Source organism: Cydia amplana, chromosome 10, assembly GCF_948474715.1.
Source record: "Cydia amplana chromosome 10, ilCydAmpl1.1, whole genome shotgun sequence".
Classification (NCBI taxonomy): Eukaryota; Metazoa; Arthropoda; class Insecta; order Lepidoptera; family Tortricidae; genus Cydia; species Cydia amplana.
In genome coordinates, this window is record NC_086078.1 from 926,939 (window position 1) to 953,687 (window position 26,749).

The 26,749-nt window shown below is 39.8% G+C and overlaps 2 protein-coding genes across 2 annotated transcripts in view; one reads left to right on the top strand and one right to left on the bottom strand.

The window, feature by feature from the left end:
- LOC134651656 (intermembrane lipid transfer protein VPS13A-like) overlaps nt 1–26,749 on the bottom strand; it is a 93,581-nt gene that overhangs the window by 2,933 nt on the left and 63,899 nt on the right. Inside the window, 20 exon segments of the mRNA XM_063506755.1 lie at nt 536–666; nt 1,144–1,167; nt 2,779–2,892; nt 3,717–3,846; nt 5,452–5,600; nt 5,756–5,796; nt 6,219–6,428; nt 7,238–8,449; nt 8,978–9,105; nt 10,300–10,446; nt 14,195–14,267; nt 14,718–14,917; nt 15,473–15,571; nt 16,206–16,310; nt 18,761–18,924; nt 19,264–19,506; nt 21,474–21,610; nt 24,169–24,371; nt 25,410–25,544; nt 26,326–26,476. Coding sequence (XP_063362825.1) covers nt 536–666; nt 1,144–1,167; nt 2,779–2,892; nt 3,717–3,846; nt 5,452–5,600; nt 5,756–5,796; nt 6,219–6,428; nt 7,238–8,449; nt 8,978–9,105; nt 10,300–10,446; nt 14,195–14,267; nt 14,718–14,917; nt 15,473–15,571; nt 16,206–16,310; nt 18,761–18,924; nt 19,264–19,506; nt 21,474–21,610; nt 24,169–24,371; nt 25,410–25,544; nt 26,326–26,476 — 3,796 coding nt within the window.
- On the top strand, nt 11,281–13,328 carry LOC134651609 (uncharacterized). The gene is made up of 3 exons (XM_063506708.1): nt 11,281–12,474; nt 12,720–12,732; nt 13,086–13,328. Exons 1-3 carry the CDS (start codon nt 11,318–11,320, stop codon nt 13,326–13,328), a joined length of 1,413 nt encoding a protein of 470 aa, XP_063362778.1. The 5' UTR covers nt 11,281–11,317.

Here is a 26,749-nt window from a genome sequence, read left to right on the forward strand (position 1 = left end):
TTAGGTAAAAAAAAATTTGAGATGAAATACTTTGTTTCCCTGTAAAATCAAAGTGGCTTCCGACGTACACATTTATTTACGTTTATCGAACGAGCGAGCGAAGCGAAGCGAAGTTCTTACATTCGACTTTACTTGGGACACGCGGCTGGCTAGGGGCACGTCCCGGCATTTCGATGTTTTTAAGCTGAACTATCAGAGGATAGTTTGATACACAATAACTTAAGTAAATTTGTTCTAATTTAAATGAAATTGGGTAAACGTGTAGTTGAGGGCATTATATTTTAGTCATTAAATTATGAGCAGGCTCGATCAAGGGGTTATTGAGCTAGAAGAGCTTAGAAGGCTAAAAGCAATTTGAGAGGGGTCTTGCTATTCTGGTCATCTTTTTTGCAAGAAAGTATGGTCGAGTTTGGTATCAAATGAAAGTGCTCGACTTACACATTTTTTTTATTTTATTATCCAGTTTTAAAATACAGTTCTATGCGAAACGCGAGTTCTCAGTTCGGGGCGAACTACTAGTTATAAGTAGGTATACCTCAGTATTAGAGCAGTGTCGGGGCAGCCTAGCGCGCGCCACTAGTCTATGTCCAGCGCGCTCGGCCACGGCTCGGAGCGCGCTCGCCGCGCCACTACCGGCGGCGGCGCGCATCGCTTCTCGGCATATGTCTATAATTACATTAATACTCGTATTCATCAAATATTGTATTTACTTACTTATAAGATGTGTAGGTAAAAATCGTGACGTGATCATGCCCTCATGCAATTACGGAAACGCTCCCTACTTATGTTGGAAGCCAAAGTAAACCATCGAATACGTGCTCCTACAGTACACAAAGGTGCGTCCTAATCTGTCGAATATGCCTTAAATTCGCAAACTATTTGTAAAATTATGCTTCAAAATGTACCTAGGAGATAGCGATTCGGATTCGCGTCTGACGTGCGAGCGACGCATTCGCTAGATGTAGACACGCACTATTTCTTAAGTGTGCCCCAGAGTTAAGCAGTTTAATACTCGTACTCGTAGAGCGCACTTTTAACTAACTAGGTGCAATTTAGGCACCATTAATTTCTAACTTGTTAATCAGACTTGAGGTATGTCACATTCAGAAAGTGCCCTAAAATGACAGTGCATGCAATACTTACGTCGCAAAACAAGATATTCGCCATCTATCCACGTGCAGTAATAGATGTACAGAAAACGGAACAGATTAGATCATACAGCGAATGGAAATGTACAGTTGAGATGGTTAGCGTGTACGTACAGAACACCTAATTTTCGTTCTGTGGCGTGTACGTGTACAGAGAGCAGAAAGAATGACGCGCAATCAAAGTGCTAATTGTAAAGTTTTGGCTCAGCAAAATGATTTTGGCTAAATGACCGCCATATTTGTTTTAATAAAGCCGTGTAGGTACAGCACAGATCATATCTACTGATTTATCAACAATACAATAGAATTCGTTTTTATCTCAATTGTACATTCACGTGGCGTCCTATCGTTTTATTTCATTTTTAAGGGTCATTGGGACTGGATTCCTTTTGTATAGAGTCCCTCAAATGGTCAAAACGGTAGAATACCATTACTTAGATAGAATGATAGATCAGAATTGATATCATGATGAAAGTGATATACAAACAAACGTCAAATTATGACGAAACACTAAACTACGTATTTATAAAAGGCTCATTTTAGAAACGCATGCTTAAATTCTAAAAACATATATAATCATGCGACTAAAACTTTTAAATCGAGATTCAAGTACTTATTTATTAACACATTAACAGATTTCTAAAGATCCCCTAGTAACATAATGTGTATAATAACTAAAAACTCGCTGTAAACATCAAAGCAAGTAACTTACTTCAATATTATTTACAGATATACCTAATATTATATTAATTAGGTTGGTATATTAAGGTTGGATCATATTCAGAAGTCTATACCTATAATATACTTTATCTTGTATTAAAGTATGTAATGCATTATATGTAAAATATGTATCACGAAAAAGTGTCAACGACTTTTGTGACCGCTCGTATAGCTTTTTCTAGCCCTCAGTGCATGGTGTCACTTAGAGATGCAACGGATAGTTGTTTGGCCGGATACCGGATACCGGATATCCGGCCTGGACACTGGCCGAATATCCGGTATCCGGCCGCCGGATATTCGGCCGGCGGAACTATACCTATATTTTGAGTTTTGCAGGTGCGCGTCGTGCAGGTTTCGACCTGTTTCGTAGTGAACGTTCACGCGGACACATTTCTAGGATCGTAACGAGTTTTATATCATGTCATTACGTAGTAAGTTCGTTTATAGTTACAAGTGCGCGCGCGTATTTTTGTGTAAACAAATAAGTGTATTGTGTGACATTGATTACGTATTCATTTCTATCTACTGTGTCGTTAGCATTATGACCGTGCTTGTTTTTTAGATTCCATTTCTTACCCCAAAATGTGTTAATTTTACTATCCGGTATCCGGCCGGATAGTACGGCACTATCCGGTATCCGGCCGGATACTAAAATAACGGCCGGTTAGGCCGGATACCGGATAATAACCGGATATCCGGTGCATCTCTAGTGTCACTACAGGCGGGCAGCATGCCCTGGCGCCGGGCCCCAAATCCGAAAGGAGCCTCGATACGACTACAAGGTCGCGAGCACAGGCCCCCATTATTCCAATTCATAAAAGGCCATGAGACTTTTGGTTATTAGTGACTCAGACTCCACTGCTTATAGTCCCTTGAAGCTCACTAGTGTTAGTACAAATACAAAACTCACCGACACTAGGTCTCGCAACAAGTCCTGAAAGTGCTAAAGCTACGCTGGCAGGGTGACTGCGGCTTGCTTCTAGAACCTTCTCTGGTAGGTCGTTACTCAGCGCGCCGTCTTCAACTATGGAGAAGGATAATGAATTAAAACGATACAACAGGAATAAGGGCCATATACTCTGCTTCCTTAACACATTTACTGCCACCCAGCCAAACAAGACATCCGCGCCGGGCGACAAAAACTTCGTCATATAAAGCTGTAGTACCACGATCCCGACTATCGGCTCGTCCGGCCTGCAGGTAACGAAATCATAAAATACCCGATAGTCGGGTTTTTGGGACTGAATGTGTTAAAGTTCTTAGCAAAGCCCAATCGGAGAAGGGCGAGACGAGAAGGAAGCGGTATGCATAAACCCGTTTTCGGCTTATTTCGGGATCCCGACGAGTATACAGGGTGGAAAGATAAGTCGGGCCCTGGAGGGAAACTACCTTAAATCCTTAAGCTGGCTCATTTTACTTAAAGGAGACATTCCTTTATTTTTAAAAAGAAACAAAACTGCATTCAAAGATTTTCTAAAACTCGCTTGCCTCGCCCGGGACTCGAACCGACTAAAAATTCCAAAAAATAAAAACTAGCAATTTTATTCTACTAGTCGATACAGTTAATGTTAATGATAACATTTCTCCAAGAAACATTAGGTCTTACACTCGTATGACGTACAAAATATCCATAAAATCTTATATTTAGTACTCAAGATTTTTTTAGACAAGCCAAATTGAAGAAAAAAAGAAAAATACTTTGAATGCAGTTTTGTTTCTTTTTAAAAATAAAGGAATGTCTCCTTTAAGTAAAATGAGCCATCTTAAGGATTTAAGGTAGTTTCCCTCCAGGGCCCGACTTATCTTTCCACCCTGTATACAGCCAGCATAAGATATAGGTTTAGTTACCGTGTCGGCGGCGTGCGGGCGCGGCGTCGAAGAGCGCGGACGGCGCGGCGCCCGCCGCCTGCCCGAGCAGCCGCGCCGCGCCCAGCTCCAAGCGAGACGACGGGTCCTCCTGTCTGCCGCGAGCTGTGCCCTGAACCACACCGACACATTTACTATAGCTGGTCAACCAAATCTTGTCAGTAAAAAAAGGCGCGAAATTCAAATTTTCTATGGGACGATATCCCTTCGCGCCTACATTTTTCAAATTTGCCGCCTTTTTCTACTGTCAAGATATGGTTGACCAAGTATAATTACATGACTTTATAAGGGAAGGGGGTGACATCGTGACGAAACCCCTTTAAAAAGATTAAAAAAATATATAAGGGAAGGAAGGAAGGGAAGGGGAGGAGGGGTTACCTGGCTTGAAAACATTAAAAAACCGGCCAAGTGCGAGTCGGAGTCGCGCACGGAGGGTTCCGCACCATCAACAAAAAATAGAGCAAAACAAGCAAAAAAACGGTCAACCATCCAAGTACTGACCCCGCCCGACGTTGCTTAACTTCGATCAAAAATCACGTTTGTTGTATGGGAGCCCCACTTAAATCTTTATTTTATTCTGTTTTTAGTATTTGTTGTTATAGCGGCAACAGAAATACATCATCTGTGAAAATTTCAACTGTCTAGCTATCACGGTTCGTGAGATACAGCATGGTGACAGACGGACGGACGGACGGACGGACGGACAGCGGAGTCTTAGTAATAGGGTCCCGTTTTTACCCTTTGGGTACGGAACCCTAATAAAAAAGAAGAAAAGATTTTATAAAAAAGTTGTATTTATCCACAAGGCTAGTAATGTGGTGCGAATTTTGAGTAATTTCCTCATTTTGGCTGATCGCATTGACTATTGAGAAAGTGATGGTTTTGGTATCGATGAGAGATGTAGCACAGAATAAATAATAGTACTAAGTACAGAAGACTCACTCTCTAACAAAACGCGTCTGTTACGATCAGCACAGATATGGCCGCTAGGTGGCGACAGCGCCACGCGCGGCTTATGGCTTTCCCCAAAATTGAGGCCGAACGGATGTACTTTTAGCTATCTGTAGCAAAGCGACGAAATCGCGGAGCGAGACACGCCTGGCTGTAGTAAAAGATGCAGAGGACATATCTAGTAAGGTTCATAATAATGCTTCATGACGCGGCAGAAATCTCCTATAATACTGTACGGGTTACCCAGTATATTCAGACCAAGGACCAACACGTAGAATTGTTGTACTAGTTGGGTCCAGTAGAAGCGAGATACTGTGTCTATGAGAGCTGTTATTATGGTAAATTGAAAGACTAAACTAGTCTCTATTACTTACCAGGTAAGGTTCATAATAATGCTTCATAGCGCGCCAGAAATCTCCTATAATACTGTACGGATTGCCCAGTATATTCATACCAAGGACCAACACGTAGAATTGTTGTACTAGTTGCGTCCAGTAGAAGCGAGAGGCTGTGTCTATGAGAACAGTTAGTATGGTAAATTGAAAGACTAAACTAGTCTCTATTACTTACCAGGTAAGGTTCATAATAATGCTTCATAGCGCGGCAGAAATCTCCTATAATACTGTACGGATTGCCCAGTATATTCAGACCAAGGACCAACACGTAGAATTGTTGTACTAGTTGGGTCCAGTAGAAGCGAGATACTGTGTCTATGAGAGCTGTTATTATGGTAAATTGAAAGACTAAACTAGTCTCTATTACTTACCAAGTAAGGTTCATAATAATGCTTCATAGCGCGGCAGAAATCTCCTATAATACTGTACGGATTGCCCAGTATATTCAGACCAAGGACCAACACGTAGAATTGTTGTACTAGTTGGGTCCAGTAGAAGCGAGATACTGTGTCTATGAGAGCTGTTATTATGGTAAATTGAAAGACTAAACTAGTCTCTATTACTTACCAGGTAAGGTTCATAATAATGCTTCATAGCGCGCCAGAAATCTCCTATAATACTGTACGGATTGCCCAGTATATTCATACCAAGGACCAACACGTAGAATTGTTGTACTAGTTGCGTCCAGTAGAAGCGAGAGGCTGTGTCTATGAGAACTGTTAGTATGGTAAATTGAAAGACTAAACTAGTCTCTATTACTTACCAGGTAAGGTTCATAATAATGCTTCATAGCGCGGCAGAAATCTCCTATAATACTGTACGGATTGCCCAGTATATTCAGACCAAGGACCAACACGTAGAATTGTTGTACTAGTTGGGTTCAGTAGAAGCGAGATACTGTGTCTATGAGAGCTGTTATTATGGTAAATTTAAAGACTAAACTAGTCTCTATTACTTACCAAGTAAGGTTCATAATAATGCTTCATAGCGCGGCAGAAATCTCCTATAATACTGTACGGATTGCCCAGTATATTCAGACCAAGGACCAACACGTAGAATTGTTGTACTAGTTGGGTCCAGTAGAAGCGAGAAGCTGTATCTATGAGAGCTGTTATTATAGTAAATTTAAAAACTAAACTAGTCTATATTACTTACCAGGTAAGGTTCATAATAATGCTTCATAGCGCGGCAGAAATCTCCTATAATACTGTACGGATTGCCCAGTATATTCAGACCAAGGACCAACACGTAGAATTGTTGTACTAGTTGGGTCCAGTAGAAGCGAGAAGCTGTGTCTATGAGCGCTGTGGTCGTTATAGGGGCGTTTCGGATCTCTAAGTAGGCCATTCTGGAAAGTCATGAAGGATATCAAGTAATTTTATTGTATTTGTCATAATTACATATTTAGTCTTTTTAATTATCGTATAGTTCGCATCTTAAGGTATTTTCCACTAGAGCTATAAGATAAGCTTTGTTTAACGGTAAACGGTATTGGAAAAGCAGCCTTATATATTGTTAATAGGTTAGTAGTTATGATCTAAAGAAGGCGTCATTTTAAATAGAGTATTAAAGGCAAGGCTTTAAGGAAATATTTATTTTACTATATCATTATCACATTTACGTAATCGCTAGAATGTGCCACTTCCAAGTGTTTAACTTAGAAATTAGCACGAACCTTTTATAAGTAAAGCATGTCAAACCAACGGACTAACGGGTCTTTTATGTAATAATACGTAATGCGCGCACAACTACAGTTTAAGTAAACGCTACTTTGGCGAAAAAATGTCAAAAAAATGTATGTTGTGTCAGGACTTTTTTAGGTGCTTTCTAAACAATTTGACCAAACTTTATTAAAATTTTCTATAACATTACTGTCATTAAATAGGTACTAATTACTCGTAAAAGTATAAAATTAAACATTATTATTCTCTTTATTTATCTTTCATCTTAAGTTAGGTTTTTTTACATTTACATTAAGATATAACGATGTCATCATAACAAAATAACGTCATTTAATAGACCTAAGGTTATCTGTATTTTTGAAAGGATTTATATTCTGAATTGACGGTCGAATGTTTAGTGCCTGTGACGTCATAATTTTATTTACAAAAATGGTAGAATGGAAATACTCATAGAATCTTATACAAGTAGACTTACCTTAAAACAACATCCTTCATATCGCACAACGACGACCCCCACGAATTAAACAAATACTCCAACAGATCACTATTGAAAAGCTTAGGCCGATTCTCTTTCTTACTACAGAACCTAGTTCTAGTAGGACTATTAGGGTTCTCCCCCGAATATCCTCTAGAAGACAAACTTAGCAGCAATTTTATCGGAGACAAGTGCACAAACTCAAAAATTACGTTCCTCTGAGCGCTGGTCTGAGATTTCAGAGCTATGATCGGCAAAGGCATGTGAACCAAAGCCAAATCCGCTCTAAGTCTCACAGCAGGTTTCTCTTCAAGCTTCCAATGGTTCAAAATGTCAAATACGTAGTTGACAAAACCTCGGTCTAAATTCACATAATGCTCCTGAACTAGAACTTTCAAATATTTGTAAACGTCTTGGTTTAAAGCGGGTCTGTGTTGCTTTAAAGCTACTAGTTCTATACTTGGTTTAGGACCTCGGGTTGAGCGTCCGTTTGGCAAAGGGGCTGGGTATAACACACTAGGGAATACCGCTTCGCTTAGCTGATTATCTACTTGTAATCTCTGTAACTTCAAATGGCAGTAAGTTAATGTGTCAGATTTTCTTAACTGCATCCAAACTCCAGGGTTATAAGTTCTCCTTAACTCTGAGAAGAAAGGTTTGGTCATCTGCATTTTTTCTAAATCTATATGAATGTATTCTTTTAACTGACATTTCTTTTGCTCAGTTTGATATTTATCTTCAATCCAAGCAGTTAAATCAGGGGACAACTGTTTCCATTTATGGCTAACATTGACTTCCCAACGCGGAAGCGAGTCTGTCACACTAAGATGAGCCAACTCCTTTACTCCAAGTTTCGATTCAACACAGACCGATAAACTGACTTCAGCTAAAGACAGATACACTTCATAATCGCTCTTTTCTGAATTGATTCTCATTTTATACTGATAGGCAATTCTTTCGTCTTGAGCTAACACAAAGACTCTTTGTAAAACTTCCATATAAGATATCCAATAGACGATAACTTTGTCTTTCCTCATTTTTTTCTTATGAGGGTCGGGTTCGTTCTCGGAGTCATCGGAGCTGGACGTGCAGGGTTCAGGGGATCTGGGGGTGAGCCGTTTGAGGGTCGAAGACAGTTTGGAGGTGACGCAGCTAGTGGCCACCAGGGTAGAGTGCTTGACCGAATGGAAGCTTACTTTCTGTTCGCCGTTACTGAAAATAAATAAAATGGTTACAAACCCATTCGTTAGATAAAGCGTGCTAACGTTACAAAATTGGCAACAATTTCTTGAAAAAAAAATTAAAAGACTAACCCTCTTATTCATAAACGCGCTACAAACCTCAATTAGCTAATAAGCGTTTGTCCTTATCTGTCATTTTGACTCGTGTATTTGTAAGAAAGGGATAAAAAATAATTTAACTAAATCAAGCCCGTAAAGTTTTATGAATAAAGGGGTAAGCGTTTTTTTTAATAGGTAGGTTTTTTACAAATGTTACTGTAAGTTCTTAAACATCTGACACAGATAGAAAAGGCCTATTATACTGTAAGTTAATTGAGCTACAGTTGAAAGACATTAGGTATTAATTAAGATCGTATCGAGGTACCTACAGTACCTACAGATTTGTGGTAAGTATGTCATTAATTTCTCATTGTTCAGACGCTAACTTAACGTTAAACAGACACGCATCTGTTATATACATCTGACTGCAGGTAAAAGAGATTAGTATTCTGTATATTACCCATCCTGGCTGAAATCCGCGATGTATCCTTTTCCCTTATTGTTGTATATGTTCCACATTAACTGCCGCTCTTTGCTGGGGTCATCCCACGTATACAGCATAGACTGATAAGGACTCAGCAGAGCCACCTGTAGGTGACAAAAAATACTTACAATAGAATAAAAATCATCTTTATTGCACACCTCATTACATAAAACAATATAAATAATACAGAAAAGAAGAAGTTAAACAGCAGGCGGTCTTATCGCTAAAAAGCGATCTCTTCCAGACCTTTGTATTGCATAGTTCGTGTCTATCTCACGTTGAGGGGCTTTTCATACTGGTTTTGTCAGAAAATTTCTACGCGCGATTGTAACTGAATTTTGATGGACGGGATATTTTGATGCTCCTAAATATCGCTTACGACTAGATCAAAAACTGCAGCGTATACAGAAATTATAAATTTCATTTCATCAATTGGTACAATCAGCAGCAATAGTTGCTAAGCGGGCGAGGTGTTCAAAATGCTCTTGACGCGACTTTATTGTTAAGAGAATAAGAGCGCGTCGAGATAATTTTGCACACCTCGCCCGCTTAGCAATTTCTGCTGCTGACTGTAATGCAAAGTCTCCATCCAGCTAATGCTAATGCGGGTTCAAACCCTGGCTCGTACCAATGAGTTTTTCGGAACTTTTGTACGAAATATCATTTGATATTTACCAGTCGCTTTTCGGTGAAGGAAAACATCGTGAGTAACCGGACTAATCCCAACACGGGCCTAGTTTTCCCTCTGGGTTGGAAGGTCAGATGGCAGTCGCTTTCGTGAAAACTAGTGCCTACGTCAATTCTTGGGATTAGTTGCCACGCGGACCCCAGGCTCCCATGAGCCGTGGCAAAAATCCGGGACAAATATCAAATATCAACATTTATTCAGCAAATAGGCCACAAGGGCACTTTTACACGTCAATATGGAATTTACATACAGCAAAAAAAAACACATCAATAATTATAAAATACAACTAAGCCGTAAATATCAAATCAAACTAACATAGAGATGTATAAAGCCTCTAAATGTCGAATTACAAAAAACGCAATAACAATAGTATTGAAAAAAAAAACACAAAGGTACAAAAACTATAATCTAAAATTATTTAGAGATGTAAATGTCTCTAAGTGTCATCATAACTAAAAGATTACAATATATAGTAGTTAATCAAATTATCCTTAGAGATGTATAGGGTCTCCAGGAGTCAAAATCCTGTATACCTAATTAAAACATTCATTAAATTAAAGAAAATGATAGTAAAAATAGACAACGCGAGGAAGATGATGATGACACTCACCTGCCCAGAATCTTTTTGGTGTAGTTTTAGGAACAGGTCGTCACACAAGTTGTCTATGCGGACGGGCGCGTCGCCCGCCGTATACGGCTTGAATGTGACTGTGAACGGCCTGTCGGTTCCTCCCGTCACTTCTACAGTGATCGCTGACTGTAAACCAAATATTGTGTTAAGTATTTAGGCGTAGTAAGTAAAGAAATCCTTAATCAAACACAAAAAACAATTCGTCCAAATATCAACTCGAAACATAACTCAATGTTCAACTATAACAAATCAAATTATTTTATGAAATATATTCCGGTGCAATTGGTCACTTTTCTTTAGTGTATGATATCTATTTCAGTTTATAACTCAATATTGATTCTATTAGGCATTCTAAAACCTGACCTATATATTACTGTTAACTAAACATAAGTTAAGTTATAAAAACAAAAATATACAGGGTGCTTCCTGTAACAGGAGCAATAAATTAAACTAAAGGCTGTACTCCTCAAACTGACCAACATTTGTTCAGCAACTTTTAAAAACTATAAATCCTTTAGATTCCTCTTATTCATACAAAATAAATATTGCCTTCAATGTACGCTGACATTAGTGTGTTTGACGTTGCTTGTCACGCTTCAAACATAACAAAATTTGCAATACATTGCGTCTTAGAATAAACTTTAAAGTGTAATAAAAATCAAAACATAAGGTATTTTTAAAAGTTGCTGAATAAATTGTTGGTCAGTTTGAGGAGTACAGCCCACAGTTTAATTTATTGCTCCTGTTACAGGAAGCACTCTGTATAAGACATTGCAACACTATTTCGGAAGTCATACCATAATACAACATAACGACATATTGCATAACAACATCCGTACATCGTGCACCTCTGAAAAATTACAACTTTGTCACTTTCACTCTTTAAAGAGCATCATTTGGCGCCACTTACTTCTCGTTAAAACGACAAAGTCATAACATAGTGAAGTTGGATGTGTTAATTCAATTTACACCACTTTCATCTCAACTATTATAAGACATGACAAAATTTCACTGGAGCTCAGTTTTCAGTGGAAGCCTCGATTTGAAACACGATAAGTTACATAAAAAAAGTATTAGAATCCTTTCAAAAATGTGGAACATAATTTCAGTGACAGTGCTATTGACTATATTCAGTTTAGTTTTCAGTGAAGATGCATTTCTAAACGAAACTATACACATAAGAGTTAAACGCGGAAAGTACTACTCATATCCCTCTAGGTTCTACAGAAGACCCCCAAACAGTTACCCAGTTAAGGGGGCCTTTTCTATAACCCCCCCTCCAGGATACATGATGGATGATGACGAACCCCCTTATCCGGGAAGACCCCACGATCCAAGACCCAAGGTTAGTAGTAGTAAAAGACCCAGTGATGGTTTAAGAGACGAAGACATCAATAATATTGTAAAATACTTAAGCAAGCAAGATTTGGATAAGCTCATAGATATGGCCAGTGAAAAAGAAAGGTTTAGAGAAAATTCAGTGGAAAGAAGACCTTATAAACGAGATGAAACTAGAGTTATAAAAGATACTGATTATTCCACTCAAGGGTTTAATCTAAACGGTCCTTATAAAATATATGAATCAGATAAATTCAACAGAAATGGACCTTGGGCACAAGAATCAGATTCAATCCCAATTAACTTCAAACCACAAGATGAGGTTTATAATGGGCCTTTTAGATCTCAAAATACTGAGGAATTCAGGCCTAAACCTCAAGAATATGATAGTAAACACAACGGCCCATACGCACCGACAGATTTATTAAACTACGTTGAAGACGCCACTCAATCTAAAATAGTCTACGTTAACCACGACACCCCAAATTTGCAGACAGAAGAATCCATGCAAAATAAACAGATATCGTATTTAAATGCTTATATACATCATGAGATAAATGATATGCCAAAGGTAGAGAATGGACAGGGAGAAGAATTATTGCCAAAACCTGTTAATTTAAGAGAGGAAGATTTTGATGTTTCTTATACAAATAATGTGCCAACTGTAGTAAAACCGAGTTATAAGGTGGAAAGTTTTGGAGATCTGCCTTTGATGAGTAATGCTTATAAATTGGACACAGTCAGTTCGTACAAAGTGCCGCATTATACAGTAAGTAGTGAAAGAAAATCTAATGTCTTAAATCCCATTTCGAATCTGTCCTAGATCTTTTTTCGGATACCTGCTCCAAACCAATATTGGTTAAAACAGAATATTTGGATTGTCCAGCCCTTACTTACCTCTCAACAAAAGAAATAATTTACCTAGCACAAAAAAAATACAGGGCTCGGACGAGATTCAACGTATCGCTCTACGTCTACATACTAAACTGGCTGTCCCGGAATCGCGAGTTCGAGTCTCTACCGAAGCATGGGATTTTTAAACATTATGCTATGGTTAACAGATGTCTCTACTCAGTACAAAATAATTCCCAATTTCCCAAGCTAGCGAATGCGTGAAGAGTCTTTAAAATCTCCTCTTCATTGAATAATTTTACGGTTTAGACTCACTTGTTTTAAGTCACTCGCGCGACATGTTTCGGAGAGCCTAAGCCTCCTTTCTCAAGCACTAACAGTGCGAACAGCGTTCACGACGGCCGTGTATCGAGCAACCGTCGTGAACGCTGCTCGCACTGTTAGTGCTTGAGAAAGGAGACCTAGGCTCTCCGAAACATGTCGCGCGAGTGACTTAAAACAAGTGAGTCTAAACCGTAAAATTATTCAATGTTAGTATGTCTCACAACAGTTTAAACTCCACTTCATTGTTACAGGTAACATCAAGCTCAAAATACAACCCGCCTCCACCCCCACCACCATCATCATCATCAAATTCCTCACCCCCCGTGCCCCTAGAACCAGCCCCTCCAATCTCATCAGCTAAAGAACAGAGTGATGCGCACCTCAAAGCTATCAAGATATGGAGCCATCGCTCGCAGGGGACGGCTTATACGTTACATAATGATGGGACCTTGTCGTTAGAAAGGCAGAGGCCGAAGAACAAATACGGACAATGATACGGTAATATACACTTGACAGCTGAAGTAGATGGCGTTGTATGGCCTAGATAGATAGAATACATACATTGGCACACCTCAGTAAAAGATACAGCTTAAAGAAAAACAGTTGATTAAAGATACAGGCAGACATCAGGCGGACTTATCGCTAAAGAACCGCTAAAGAAACCTTGGGGCCTAGTACATTATGCAGTTAATATTTTGTGAGGTGCTAAAGTTTGACAATCTACTTTTGTACTTTTGCAATATAATATTCAAAACTTTCGCGTTTTGAACACATATTAACTCACATTTATCCCCCGTCTATAAATGTGAGTTAATATGTAATCAACTTTTGTATTATAGACTAGACTGTGGTGTTCCTATTTAAAATTAATTTATTGATGTAAAATAATCTAAGATACTCAAGTAGTACAATATAGTCTAAGAAAGTTTAATGCGGGTGGTAACTTATAAATTATAAAATAACATATTTATGCAGCCCCACCAAAAATACCTAATGTAAAAAATAATAAAAATAAAAGTAACATTTGTGCGTTTCTTATTTTATGCGTTAAGATGAGGTAATGTATATTTCTACGTAGAGTTAGTAGGTACCTACTTCCATACCCCACTTCCATAGTATATTCCATTCATCTTTTCACTATCTTATTAAAAATTATCCTGTCCTGTCTCCATACCAAATTTTAACTAAATTGGTTCAGCGGATTAACACTTTCAGTACCTAGTGTACCAGTTCCAATACAAAATGGACACGCCTAGCGTGTTATTGGCAGTTAATGTGTTAAGCGTGAAGAGTCACGTCTAAACAGACAGATAGTTCGTATTTATAATATTAGTCGGGACGATCAAATAAAGTCACTCACCCCCTTATCCATCCTCAGCACTGTAAAATGATTCTTCGTAATCGGGAAATGCTGGCTTACGACTCCCGAATCCCTATAAAAAAAATCTCTATGAATCTAAATTACTAGCTCGTTGTTATTAACAACTAAGGACATACATTCTTCTTCTTCCTCGTGTTATACCGGCATTTTGCCACGGCTCATGGGAGCCTGGGGTCCGCTTGACAACTAATCCCATGATTTGACGTAGGCACTAGTTTTTACGAAAGGGACTGCCATCTGACCTTCCAACCCAGAGGGGAAACTAGGCCTTATTGGGATTAGTCCGGTTTCCTCACGATGTTTTCCTTCACCGAAAAGCGACTGGTAAATATCAAATGATATTTCGTACATGTTCCGAAAAACTCATTGGTACGAGCCGGGGTTTGAACCCGTGACCTCCGGATTGCAAATCTTACGCTCTTACCGCTAGGCCACCCGCGCAACTAAGGACATAAATGTTTCTGAAAAAAAAAGTCAAAAGCAAAATCTAGTAAGTAGTTACCTGTACTTGCAGTGCATGGCCATGGAGTCCGTTTGAGGCCAGAACGGTGTACACTGCTGGGGTGCCAGGTCTATCCAGAGGTCTGCCGCTTCGTTCTCTTCCATGAATCGCAAATGACGTTTAGTGTCGTTGTACACGAGGAAATACGGTAGGAGGGTCACGATTTTGGTCAGTTGGGGGCAGAGTTCGGAGAGCGTTACCTGTGGGAGAAAAGATAACTGGTATGCTGTTGCAATCGACTAAATACTAAGGTAAATGCTTGAATCAAAGTGAAACAAATAAAAGAATTACAATTCGTAGTTTTCTGTAATCCAAAGTTAGTGGTTCTATACGAAAAAAAGTATTAATATAAGTATATAGTGTTCCGTACAAAACTTTGTTTTTAAGATAAATTTAGTTTGTAGTTAGTTAGTTGTAAGTGTATGGACTCAAGGTCTGAAATAAATGATTTTTATTTTTTTTATTTTTTATTTTTTTTTATAAGATTTTTCAGGATTATTTAAAAACGATATTCTTTCCTCCATTTTACATGGTTCTATAATAAGTAAAAATATAGCCTGAAGCCTGAAACATGGGTCAAACTTGTAAAAAAAAAGGCTTGTACACAGACCAAACTCTAAATATGTAATACTTAGGTATATTTATGATAGGTCCCACTAGGATAAAACAATAAAAATCAAACTGAATTGGCGCGATGAATATGATGACCTCTCTTCCCAACCAAGTTAATACTTTCAGTTCAGAAGTATACTTACGTTGAGTAGGATCCTGTAGTTCATCTTCCTCTCAGTGTGCGCGCAGACTATAAGGCCCGGCGCGGCGGCGGCGGCGCGGCAGGCACGGGACCACGCGGACTTTCAAACAAACACTTATAAATAAATACATTTGCTAATAAATGGTGTATCTATTTATCCATCTATTTGATCAACACAAAAAACAGTGAATTGTAGTAGACCAGTATCGGTTAAAAACCTTTATTAACAACAAATTGACATCTTGGTAGATATTTATTTTGTTGTCAATTTGTCTTTTTTACATTTCGAGGTAACAGAAAAATACCTTTTTTTTTTATTAAAAATGGGCTTACTCATGGCCACAGACTAGCCGAGGCGAAGACGTGGCCTACGATGGAGACCTATTCTGTGCAACCCAAGCGCAAATAGCGCCTTATGTCCTAAAAAAATCTCGTTCTGAATTACCAACTCCTGTGGTATTTTCGTAATTCAACGGAAAATGACATAAACAGTAAAATTGTTTCGGGACAAGTTTTCGTAAATCAGGAGCTCTGAAAACGAAAAATAAAACTCGACAACAAAATAATAATTTGCCTATCTAGCCCATTCTAGTCAACTAGCCCATACTTGTCAACTAGCCCATTCTTGGCAACTAGCCCATTCTTGTCAATTATTTCAAGCCGATGAGCGATAACTGTAACGTGGCGAACCATTATTAAAATGAAATATAATCTCAATCCAAATATTAAATTACCTGGTGCGCGCGCAGGCGAAGCTTATCGGCTTGCCGGTGCCGCCGCGCTGGCGACCACAGCAGTGGTTCGTCCGTCACTTCATACACCGTGTCCGAATGGCTACCCTGTTACATATTATAAATTAGTAGATTGTAAGCGAGTGCTTTGTATATGTAGTATCCAATCCTTATTTTGTTCTTAGTTTTTACAATATTGGTGTCCTATCACCGGTAGTAGGTTTGGTTTATGTAAGTGAATGTTGTTAGTTCTGTTTAGTTTTGGATTGAGTCTTAACTCTTTCATGTTTGCAATGTGTGTGTGTGTGTGTGTGTGTATGTGATGCGTGTTACTTAAGTATATGTTTTTATTACATATCTATTTGTGAGTTCCTGTAATTGGCTCTATATAGCTATTTAAGATTCCATTGTCATTTAGTTAGCTGTTGGATCTCCTTATGTAAATAAATAAATAACGAGCAAACATTATTGACATTATCGTATGACATCGCGATTCTACGTCACTGAAAGTCCAGGTTTATCCACAAAGAAGTTAGAGAGGGGCAAACATGCCTTGGTATGGCCTGTTGTTCTAATTGGCGGGGATTGTACTGTCATTCATCCAAATATAGAGACAGATTAAAAGAAAAAAAAACATTTTGTTCAGGCAGCCTAGCCAAGGTGACAATCGCTTGCTTCGCCATCGAATTACTTTCACTCACTCTGCCATATTATCAGGGTTGGGCAGTATTTCAATTACATGTATTTGAAATACGTATTTGAAATACAAATTAGTATTTTGTATTTGTATTTCAAATACTACCTCAAAAGTATTTTGTATTTGGTATTTCAAATACTGCACTCACATGTATTTAGTATTTTGTATTTCAAATACTTCAAGCTTCAAAATACATTTCTATAAATACATTTTATTAAATTCTATAATCCTAAAATGTCTAATCTCTCGCACAAGCTGTGAGCCGACCGCGAACCTCCGATCCAGCCGAGATACAATTTTCATTGGCTGGATACTGGATCTATATTAGGTCAACTTCTGCGTGGAACTTTTCGTTTAAATCTAGGGGATAGGGTCATTGCAGTAGTTTCCGTCCATGCACTAGTTTTCGACGACTTGACGGATTATCAAATATATATTTCATTTTTAATTTACTACTTTTTGCGAAATCTTCATCTTCCTCGCGTTGTCCCGGCATTTTGCCACGGCTCATGGGAGCCTGGGGTCCGCTTGGAAACTAATCCCAGTAATTGGCGTTGGCACTAGTTTTTACGATAGCGACTGCCATCTGACCTTCCAACCCAGAGGGTAAACTAGGGCCGTAATTGGAATTAGTCCGGTTTCCTCACGATGTTTTCCTTCACCGAAAAGCGACTGGTAAATATCAAATGATATTTCGTACATAGTTCCGAAAAACTCATTGGTTCGAGCCGGGGTTCGAACTCGCGACCTCCGGATTGCAAGTCGCACGCTCTTACCGCTAGGCCACCAGCGCTTCCTTTTTGCGAAATATCATTGTTATATGTAGACAGATATATTGCTTAGACGCCTTAGACATAAGGATTGAAATCAGTCCAAATTTGTGCAGGAATGTAGGTATATATTCAAATTTCGTCAAGTGGACGTAAACTAGAGCTGGACGAAAACTAGCGCAATGACCCTATAAGTTTATATGAAAGGATATTCGTTAACGTTAAAACTAAATGCTAAACAAAAAAATAAAGGTACATTTTGTAATTGAAATACATTATTTTAAACACTGTAATTTGTATTTTGTATTTCAAATACCCGTCACCAAAGTAGTTTGTATTTTGTATTTCAAATACTTTTAAAAATGTATTTTGTAATTTGTATTTCAAATACGTGGAAGCCAGTATTTTGCCCAACCCTGCATATTATAGTGTGACAGTGACAGTTGAGTTTCGTTCGCTACGGAGCGTTAGCGATTGGCACGTTGGCTACGTGGCCAGAATGGACCAATTACATCGCAAGGTAATTTTACCATCAACTGTGCTTTAGCATCACAACAATTAGTACCTTTAGGACCTATAGATCGCCTAATTTACAATTCGAAAACCTTATTGTTATGACATAAGGCGCACAGATACAGATAGACAGATTGTTTTTGTTGAATTTTAAGCCAGGCGACGCTCAGAGCTTGACACTAAGCGTGACGAGCTAAAGGCCAGACCACCTGTGGCCATCACATATATAATATAAAAGGTTATAGGTTTTTAAGTTTTTATTTGTGTTAAATTTTATTTATGTTGTGCACTAACACAAATTTTAAGTATTCATCTTGTTACTAACATACTATGTCCTGAAATAAATGTTATTCATTCATTCATTCATAATTACGTCGGAAGGGTGCTGACCTGCAGCGAATGTAGCCGCACATTTACTGCAAAGATTGGCTATGTCAGTCACCTGAGAGCGCACCAGCGACGCTCCCAGCGGTACATAGCAGTCGCTGTGACCGAAAACTGCTAGAATATGAATGAATGAATCTATAAATGAACAATACCAAATAGAAGTAGCATTCAGGAGTTGTCATGACCGATACCTTAAGCTGCAACGGCAGTGTTGTCTTATTGATAATCCAATATGGCGCGTGCAGATGTAACTGCCAGCAATCTGCTCGCCGCAACCACGCTCGGACTCCCAGCTGTTTATTCCCGCCCTGGGTGTCGCATTCTGTACTCATTGTTATGTTCTTTTCGGTCACATCTGAAAGCAAAAACACCCTCATGAACTGTACAAACAAACCCTTACATAAAATGCGATTCGAAACCGATATAGCCTCGTAATAAGGCAAGGTAGCTACCGATTAGGCTAGGAGGGCTTTAACTTCAAATTATGTAATTTCCTAGTTTGTTTTAAGTTAAATTAAGCTACCGTTGTGTCAAGTTAATTTGACATAAGTTGACGGAATGAAAGAAGGTTGATGTTGGGCTACTTATAGCCGCGCGCGTCAGTTGATGTCTTTGGCGGTCAAGTGTTGAGTTACGTTAAGTCAAGGTGTCAACTTGATGTAAAAATTGTTCGGAACCACCAATATATCCTTACCTGGAGAAAGAGTAAAGCTGCCAGTCCACGGCAGCCCCATATACTGCACATGCACGCTTAACCTATGCGCTTGTGTTAACTCCAGTGCGTGCGTGTGTGTGCGCTCGCCTGCCGACACCCTCATACTAATGTCGCCGCAAGTAAGCTCTAAGGCGTAGGGTAGTCGGTTATAGACGGCTAATGGGGGGAGGACGCGGATTAGGTAGTTAGGTATGGAGCGGGTTATTTTTGGGGAGGGGCAGCCTGTAACAAACATATTAATAAAGATTTTAAACCATGGGCAACTTTGTACAGTCAGCAGCAGAAGTTGCTAAGCGGGCTTTTATTTTATTTACACATCACAAAAACATAATACAAAGAACTTAGAACTAAGATGCGCCACAGAAACTTATGAAAGTTTATGCGTGGTGCAAATGCATCACTACGCTCAAACTGCATGTTGAGTGTTTGTATGCCTATGCATTTTTTTGTATATGGTACTTATATACTAGACACAATAAGGAACAAATAAGGTACTAAGTAAACAGTTATCAGGTAACACCTGTCATCACACATTCCCATCCGTTATGTAATATTTCTTGAACGCGTTTTTACATGACGCGCTCTTATTCTCTTAACAATAAAGTCGCGTCAAGATCATTTTGAACACCTCGCCCGCTTAGCAACTATTCCTGCTGACTGTATGGAGCCTGGTCCGAAAACCAACAGAGCTGAGGGTTACGCCAAAGAGAATTTGAAATAGAGGCGGATTGTCAAAGTACCTAAATTATGTAGGTAGCCACAGTAAATTTACTGCCATCTTACGACAGAAGATTAAAACTTTTAGAACGCCATTTGACTTTGATCCGTATTCTTTCACTGATATGTGTTAAATTTGTTAAATATCAAAAATTGTCGCCATCTACTCGAGACTAGGCAAAAGGTATGGTGCAATATTTTCGAGCGATGGCTCGATAGTGGCCTATTGGGGGGAAAATAATACTTGTTTTGTGCAGTAAAGTGTTTTACTACTACTACCTACTACTCTCAGCTGTTGATTTTTTGACCATTTTGACGCATGGTCCTTCAACTTACTGAAATTGAGCACCTTATGATGCCCTGAAAAATTAATCGACTGAATCAACCGGCCTGTAAATATACAGTAAACTGCAGAGATAGTTGCTCCCCTCATACAACGTACATACAAACTTATATCAAAGAGTATAGATTTTATAGAGAGTTACTGTCATGGCAAATTATGTAGCCACAGTAAATTCACCGCCATCTTTTGACAGAAGATTAAAACTGTTAGAACGCCATATGACTTTGATCCTTATTCTTTCACTGATATGTGTTAATTTGTAATTATATTGAAATTAACGCCATCTAGGCGAGAATAGCCCAAAGGTATGGTGCAATCTTTCCGAAAGATCTGTCAAAAGATGGCGGTGAATTTACTGTGGCTACATAGTTTGCCATGACAGTAACTCTCTATAAAATCTATACTCCTTGCTTATGTCCAGGGAGCGCTATCTCTGCACCTGACGGTTATTCAGTCAAATGTTTCGAACAAATTCCTTGTCCACTTGAGTCCACCACTTTTAACAATGTATTTCGGTCTCTCAAGGAACGTAAATGTACGCGATTAGACCTACTTACTTCAAATTATGAACATTTTAATGATTGTATCATGACCATTTTATTTGACATAATAAAAGCATCACTACATAGTATAAAATAAAGTCGCTTCCCTCTATCTGTCCCTATGTATGCTTAGATCTTTAAAACTACGCAACGGATTTTGATGCGGTATTTTTAATAGCAAGGTTTATGTATAATTTGTTAACCCGTGCGATGCGGGGGCGGGTCGCTAGTCAAAGCATATAACATAATTCAAATCGAATATTCCGATGTTTGTACTTCTTTTGTGTTTTTTATTTATTTATTTGACATTTAGATTTTATTCTAGAAACATTCTAGACTAGTATTTTTTATACAATTTTTTTTTATGTTTGACGATCCTTTTGTGAAATTCTTAAATTTGTGTTAAATTTGATTTGTATAATATTATCCAATATTATTATGGAATAATAACATCAATAAATTGCTCTGATAATTAGCTTAAGATAAATTATAAGTATGTTACGATTCATAAGTGCTTGTTGCTAGGCCTACATGAATAAAGTATATTTTGACTATTTGACTATTGACTATTGACAAACAGAAATTACCTTCAACTGTAAGTATCCTCATGGCGAAAATTTTAGTGTCTTCCTCGATTTTAGACGGACATACGATATCCCTTGGACTGCCCAGGTCTTTAGCCAGCTCCATCCACCAGATGCCCTGAGTTGAGGTTTGGTAATTGCTAGAACAAATCGTGACTGTAACTCTAGGTACCTACATTTGAACAAAATGGTAAAACTCAGATGCTGGACAAATTTAAATTATGCTATTTATACTTTTTGAGAGCAATACGTTTTTGATGGCGCATTGATCAAAAACTCCAAGTTCAGACTCATTAAAAAGGTCTCAAGGAAGAATTGATAGATGTGTTTTTTTTTACTGTAGGTAGCATTAGTATACCTATACCAATGTTCTTTTTGGTGTTGACTGAGTTTTTTCATCCTCTTTTGAAAATGTTTTGGCTTATATACTTGGTCAACCAGATCTTGACAGTAGAAAAAGGCGGCAAATTTGAAAAATGTATGCGCGAAGGGATATCGTCCCATAGAAAATGTATATTTCGCGCCTTTTTTTACTGACAAGATTTGATTGACCAGCTATAATTGCGAAATTAAAAAAAAAACACACACCTCAACAAAGCTATTCGAGTTAGCTATGGGTGGTTTTCGACTTAGTTACGAGTAGATAAAATGTGACGTTCTCAATTAATAGGTACCATATCGTCGACGAAATTTGCTCATATCTTTATACGAATAACCTGTCAGCGCGTCCTTATGGCAAGCGACAATGAGGTACCTTTTGCTTGGGAAGCTCACAAATACTTACTCAGCCAGCACGGGCCGCAGGAACAGCTTGCAGTGGTACGCGATATACAGCGGCACGTTGTACGTGTCTTGCGGCGCCACGCACGCCAGCCGCATCTTGTCGTCGAACGGGTTGCTGACTGGCACGATCAGCTCGGCGCCGATCGCTTGCAAGTCAGTTTGCAGTAATACTCACTCAGCCAGCACGGGCAGCAGGAACAGCTTGCAGTGGTACGCGATATACAGCGGCACGTTGTACGTGTCTTGCGGCGCCACGCACGCCAGCCGCATCTTGTCGTCGAACGGGTTGCTGACTGACACGATCAGCTCGGCGCCGATCGCTTGCAAGTCAGTTTGAAGTAATACTCACTCAGCCAGCACGGGCAGCAGGAACAGCTTGCAGTGGTACGCGATATACAGCGGCACGTTGTACGTGTCTTGCGGCGCCACGCACGCCAGCCGCATCTTGTCGTCGAACGGGTTGCTGACTGGCACGATCAGCTCGGCGCCGATCGCTTGCAAGTCAGTTTGCAGTAATACTCACTCAGCCAGCACGGGCAGCAGGAACAGCTTGCAGTGGTACGCGATATACAGCGGCACGTTGTACGTGTCTTGCGGCGCCACGCACGCCAGCCGCATCTTGTCGTCGAACGGGTTGCTGACTGGCACGATCAGCTCGGCGCCGATCGCTTGCAAGTCAGTTTGAAGTAATACTCACTCAGCCAGCACGGGCAGCAGGAACAGCTTGCAGTGGTACGCGATATACAGCGGCACGTTGTACGTGTCTTGCGGCGCCGCGCACGCCAGCCGCATCTTGTCGTCGAACGGGTTGCTGACTGACACGATCAGCTCGGCGCCGATCGCTTGCAAGTCAGTTTGCAGTAATACTCACTCAGCCAGCACGGGCAGCAGGAACAGCTTGCAGTGGTACGCGATATACAGCGGCACGTTGTACGTGTCTTGCGGCGCCACGCACGCCAGCCGCATCTTGTCGTCGAACGGGTTGCTGACTGGCACGATCAGCTCGGCGCCGATCGCTTGCAAGTCAGTTTGAAGTAATACTCACTCAGCCAGCACGGGCAGCAGGAACAGCTTGCAGTGGTACGCGATATACAGCGGCACGTTGTACGTGTCTTGCGGCGCCACGCACGCCAGCCGCATCTTGTCGTCGAACGGGTTGCTGACTGGCACGATCAGCTCGGCGCCGATCGCTTGCAAGTCAGTTTGAAGTAATACTCACTCAGCCAGCACGGGCAGCAGGAACAGCTTGCAGTGGTACGCGATATACAGCGGCACGTTGTACGTGTCTTGCGGCGCCACGCACGCCAGCCGCATCTTGTCGTCGAACGGGTTGCTGACTGGCACGATCAGCTCGGCGCCGATCGCTTGCAAGTCAGTTTGCAGTAATACTCACTCAGCCAGCACGGGCAGCAGGAACAGCTTGCAGTGGTACGCGATATACAGCGGCACGTTGTACGTGTCTTGCGGCGCCACGCACGCCAGCCGCATCTTGTCGTCGAACGGGTTGCTGACTGGCACGATCAGCTCGGCGCCGATCGCTTGCAAGTCAGTTTGCAGTAATACTCACTCAGCCAGCACGGGCAGCAGGAACAGCTTGCAGTGGTACGCGATATACAGCGGCACGTTGTACGTGTCTTGCGGCGCCGCGCACGCCAGCCGCATCTTGTCGTCGAACGGGTTGCTGACTGACACGATCAGCTCGGCGCCGATCGCTTGCAAGTCAGTTTGCAGTAATACTCACTCAGCCAGCACGGGCAGCAGGAACAGCTTGCAGTGGTACGCGATATACAGCGGCACGTTGTACGTGTCTTGCGGCGCCGCGCACGCCAGCCGCATCTTGTCGTCGAACGGGTTGCTGACTGACACGATCAGCTCGGCGCCGATCGCTTGCAAGTCAGTTTGCAGTAATACTCACTCAGCCAGCACGGGCAGCAGGAACAGCTTGCAGTGGTACGCGATATACAGCGGCACGTTGTACGTGTCTTGCGGCGCCACGCACGCCAGCCGCATCTTGTCGTCGAACGGGTTGCTGACCGACCCGATCAGCTCGGCGCCGATCGCTTGCAAGTCAGTTTTCTTGTAGAATAGCTCTATTGGGTAGGAGGTTTCGTTGCGGAGCTGAAAGTGGTTTTTAATGTAAAATATACATACATTATGTGTCATATCTTACTAAAATTGTATATGTTACTAACATCGTAACGATCTCTACGAATGAAATGGGGGTTGAAAGTTAGTACACGTACAAGAGTAGGAACTTTTGAGAAAAGAGGGGTCAGTATAACGTAGACAATTATCATATGCATAGAATGAATTTTGACACCGATGGAAACAGAAAGCATTCATTACTTTGTGTAGCATACCTTCTTTTATTGTGTTGGGAAACATACAATATCAATAACAGCGAAATAGGAAAACCTTTTGTTGCATCACAGTATCATCTATATATACAGGGCGTAATCTAAAACGTGATATGTACAAGATAATCAAACCTGAATCTTTTCATGATTTTGAACAACTTTTACTATGGGGTCAATTTTGTAATATTAAAAAAAATTGAGCTGTTCCATAGAAATGGTCAAGGAGAGGTAGACAAAAATGTATGGCAAAGATTTTTTTTATTGTTAATTTACAAAGTTGACCCCGTAGTAAAAGTTGTTCAAAATCATGAAAAGATTCAGGTTTGATTATCTTGTATCACGTTTAAGATTACACCCTGTATAAACGTGAAAGACCTGACTGACTGACTTAAATCAACGCACAGCCCAAACCGCTGGGACTAGAAAGTCCAAATTTGGCAAGTAGGTTCCTTATAAGGTCTAGGGGTCCACTAAGAAAGGATTTTTCAAAATGCATCCCCTAAAGGGGTGAAATTAAAAAAAAACTCTCCTGCGCGTGCGATGCTGCAAAAGCTAGTCGAAATATAAACACATGAAACGATGATTCATTATACACACAGCATACTCGTAATTTTATTGCAATTGTAATTAGTTTTATCCCCCATGTAATATATTGTAATTTAATCCATCTTAATTAAGTACCTGTCTGCATGTTAGACTTAAGTAACTCAACACCGATTAGTACGTAAGGTTTAACTGTTAGTACTAATTGTAAATAAAATAAACAAATAAACAAAATAAACAAATAATATAAAGTCACCTGCAGAGGCGATCGCACGACGATTTTCTGTTGGTTATAGGTCGAAGTCCGCTCGACAACAATATAGTAGCGGGTTCCATTCCTGCTCGGATGTAGCACATGCAATTTGGAAACAGTGCGCTGAGGGCATGGAATCTGAAAACCAAAGACTGGTTCCCAACTAGCACTTCCACCAGATTTTAATGTTTTTACAAGCTTTTAATTAACTTGCAATGTACCTATGTATGTAAATATGTAACTATGTTTGTACGGGTCAAATCTTGCAAGTTAAATCGGGCCGGGAAGTGGTTGACCCACTTCCGATGAAGCTGAAAATTTGCATACATATGTATGTCGGGTGACAATGCAATATTATGTACCATTGAGCTGATCTGATGATGGAGACAGCAGGTGGCCATAGGAACTGTGCGATAAAACAACGAAACCTGAATTGTGTTTGGGGTTTTTAGAATAGTCTCGATGAGTATTAGTTGTCAGTGGAAAGAAAAGTACAGTCAGTGATAAAAGCATGTACCAAAAATTAATTTTTTGCCAAAAACTTATTTAATAATGTTTTTTTTCCGTAATGTTTGAAAATGAAGGAAATATTAAAAGATTCACTGCTGTGAGTTTTGAACTCACAAGTCTCACAACACAACTACAGGATACAAAAAAGCCGCTTTACCAACTAAGCTATCGAGACTTATACGTCTGCAGCGAATTTTTCCATCATACCCTTCATATGATCCTTGGAAGGAAATTATTCAATTTTGTTTTATTTTCTAACAATGTTATATGGAGTTGCAACGTCCATAGGCTGCGGTGACTGCTTAACATCAGGCGGCCCATATGCTTGTTTGCCACCTATGTGGTATTAAAAAAATGTAGTTTCCTTAGCAAAAGTCTCTGCTTGATGAAAAAAACATTTTTTTCTTACCGTGAGCTCATCTAAATCATGCAGTTTGATAGTGAGTGTCTTGTCGGTAAGCCGTCGATGTAGCTTAGGGGCGTCCGGGGGTGGCGATAACGGAGAATGCCAAGTTGTGGGCTTAGTCTCTAGAGTTGATGATGGAAATCCGCCTTCCAAACTGTAAAAAAAGAATTTGACTTAATAAAATGGAATCCCAAAAGTTTATTAACATTTATATATACTTATATGTCTGTAAAATCTATAAAAACTATAATCAGGACAGTATTGTTACTTTAATTGTAATCACAATTGTCCCTAAAGACAGTTCATCATACCAAAGATATATATAATAATTATAAATTATATATAATATAACTCCGTATAAGTTAAATAAAGTCTAAGAAAAAAACGTGCCTCCGAAAATCACGAAAATTTTATGTTCGATTAGATG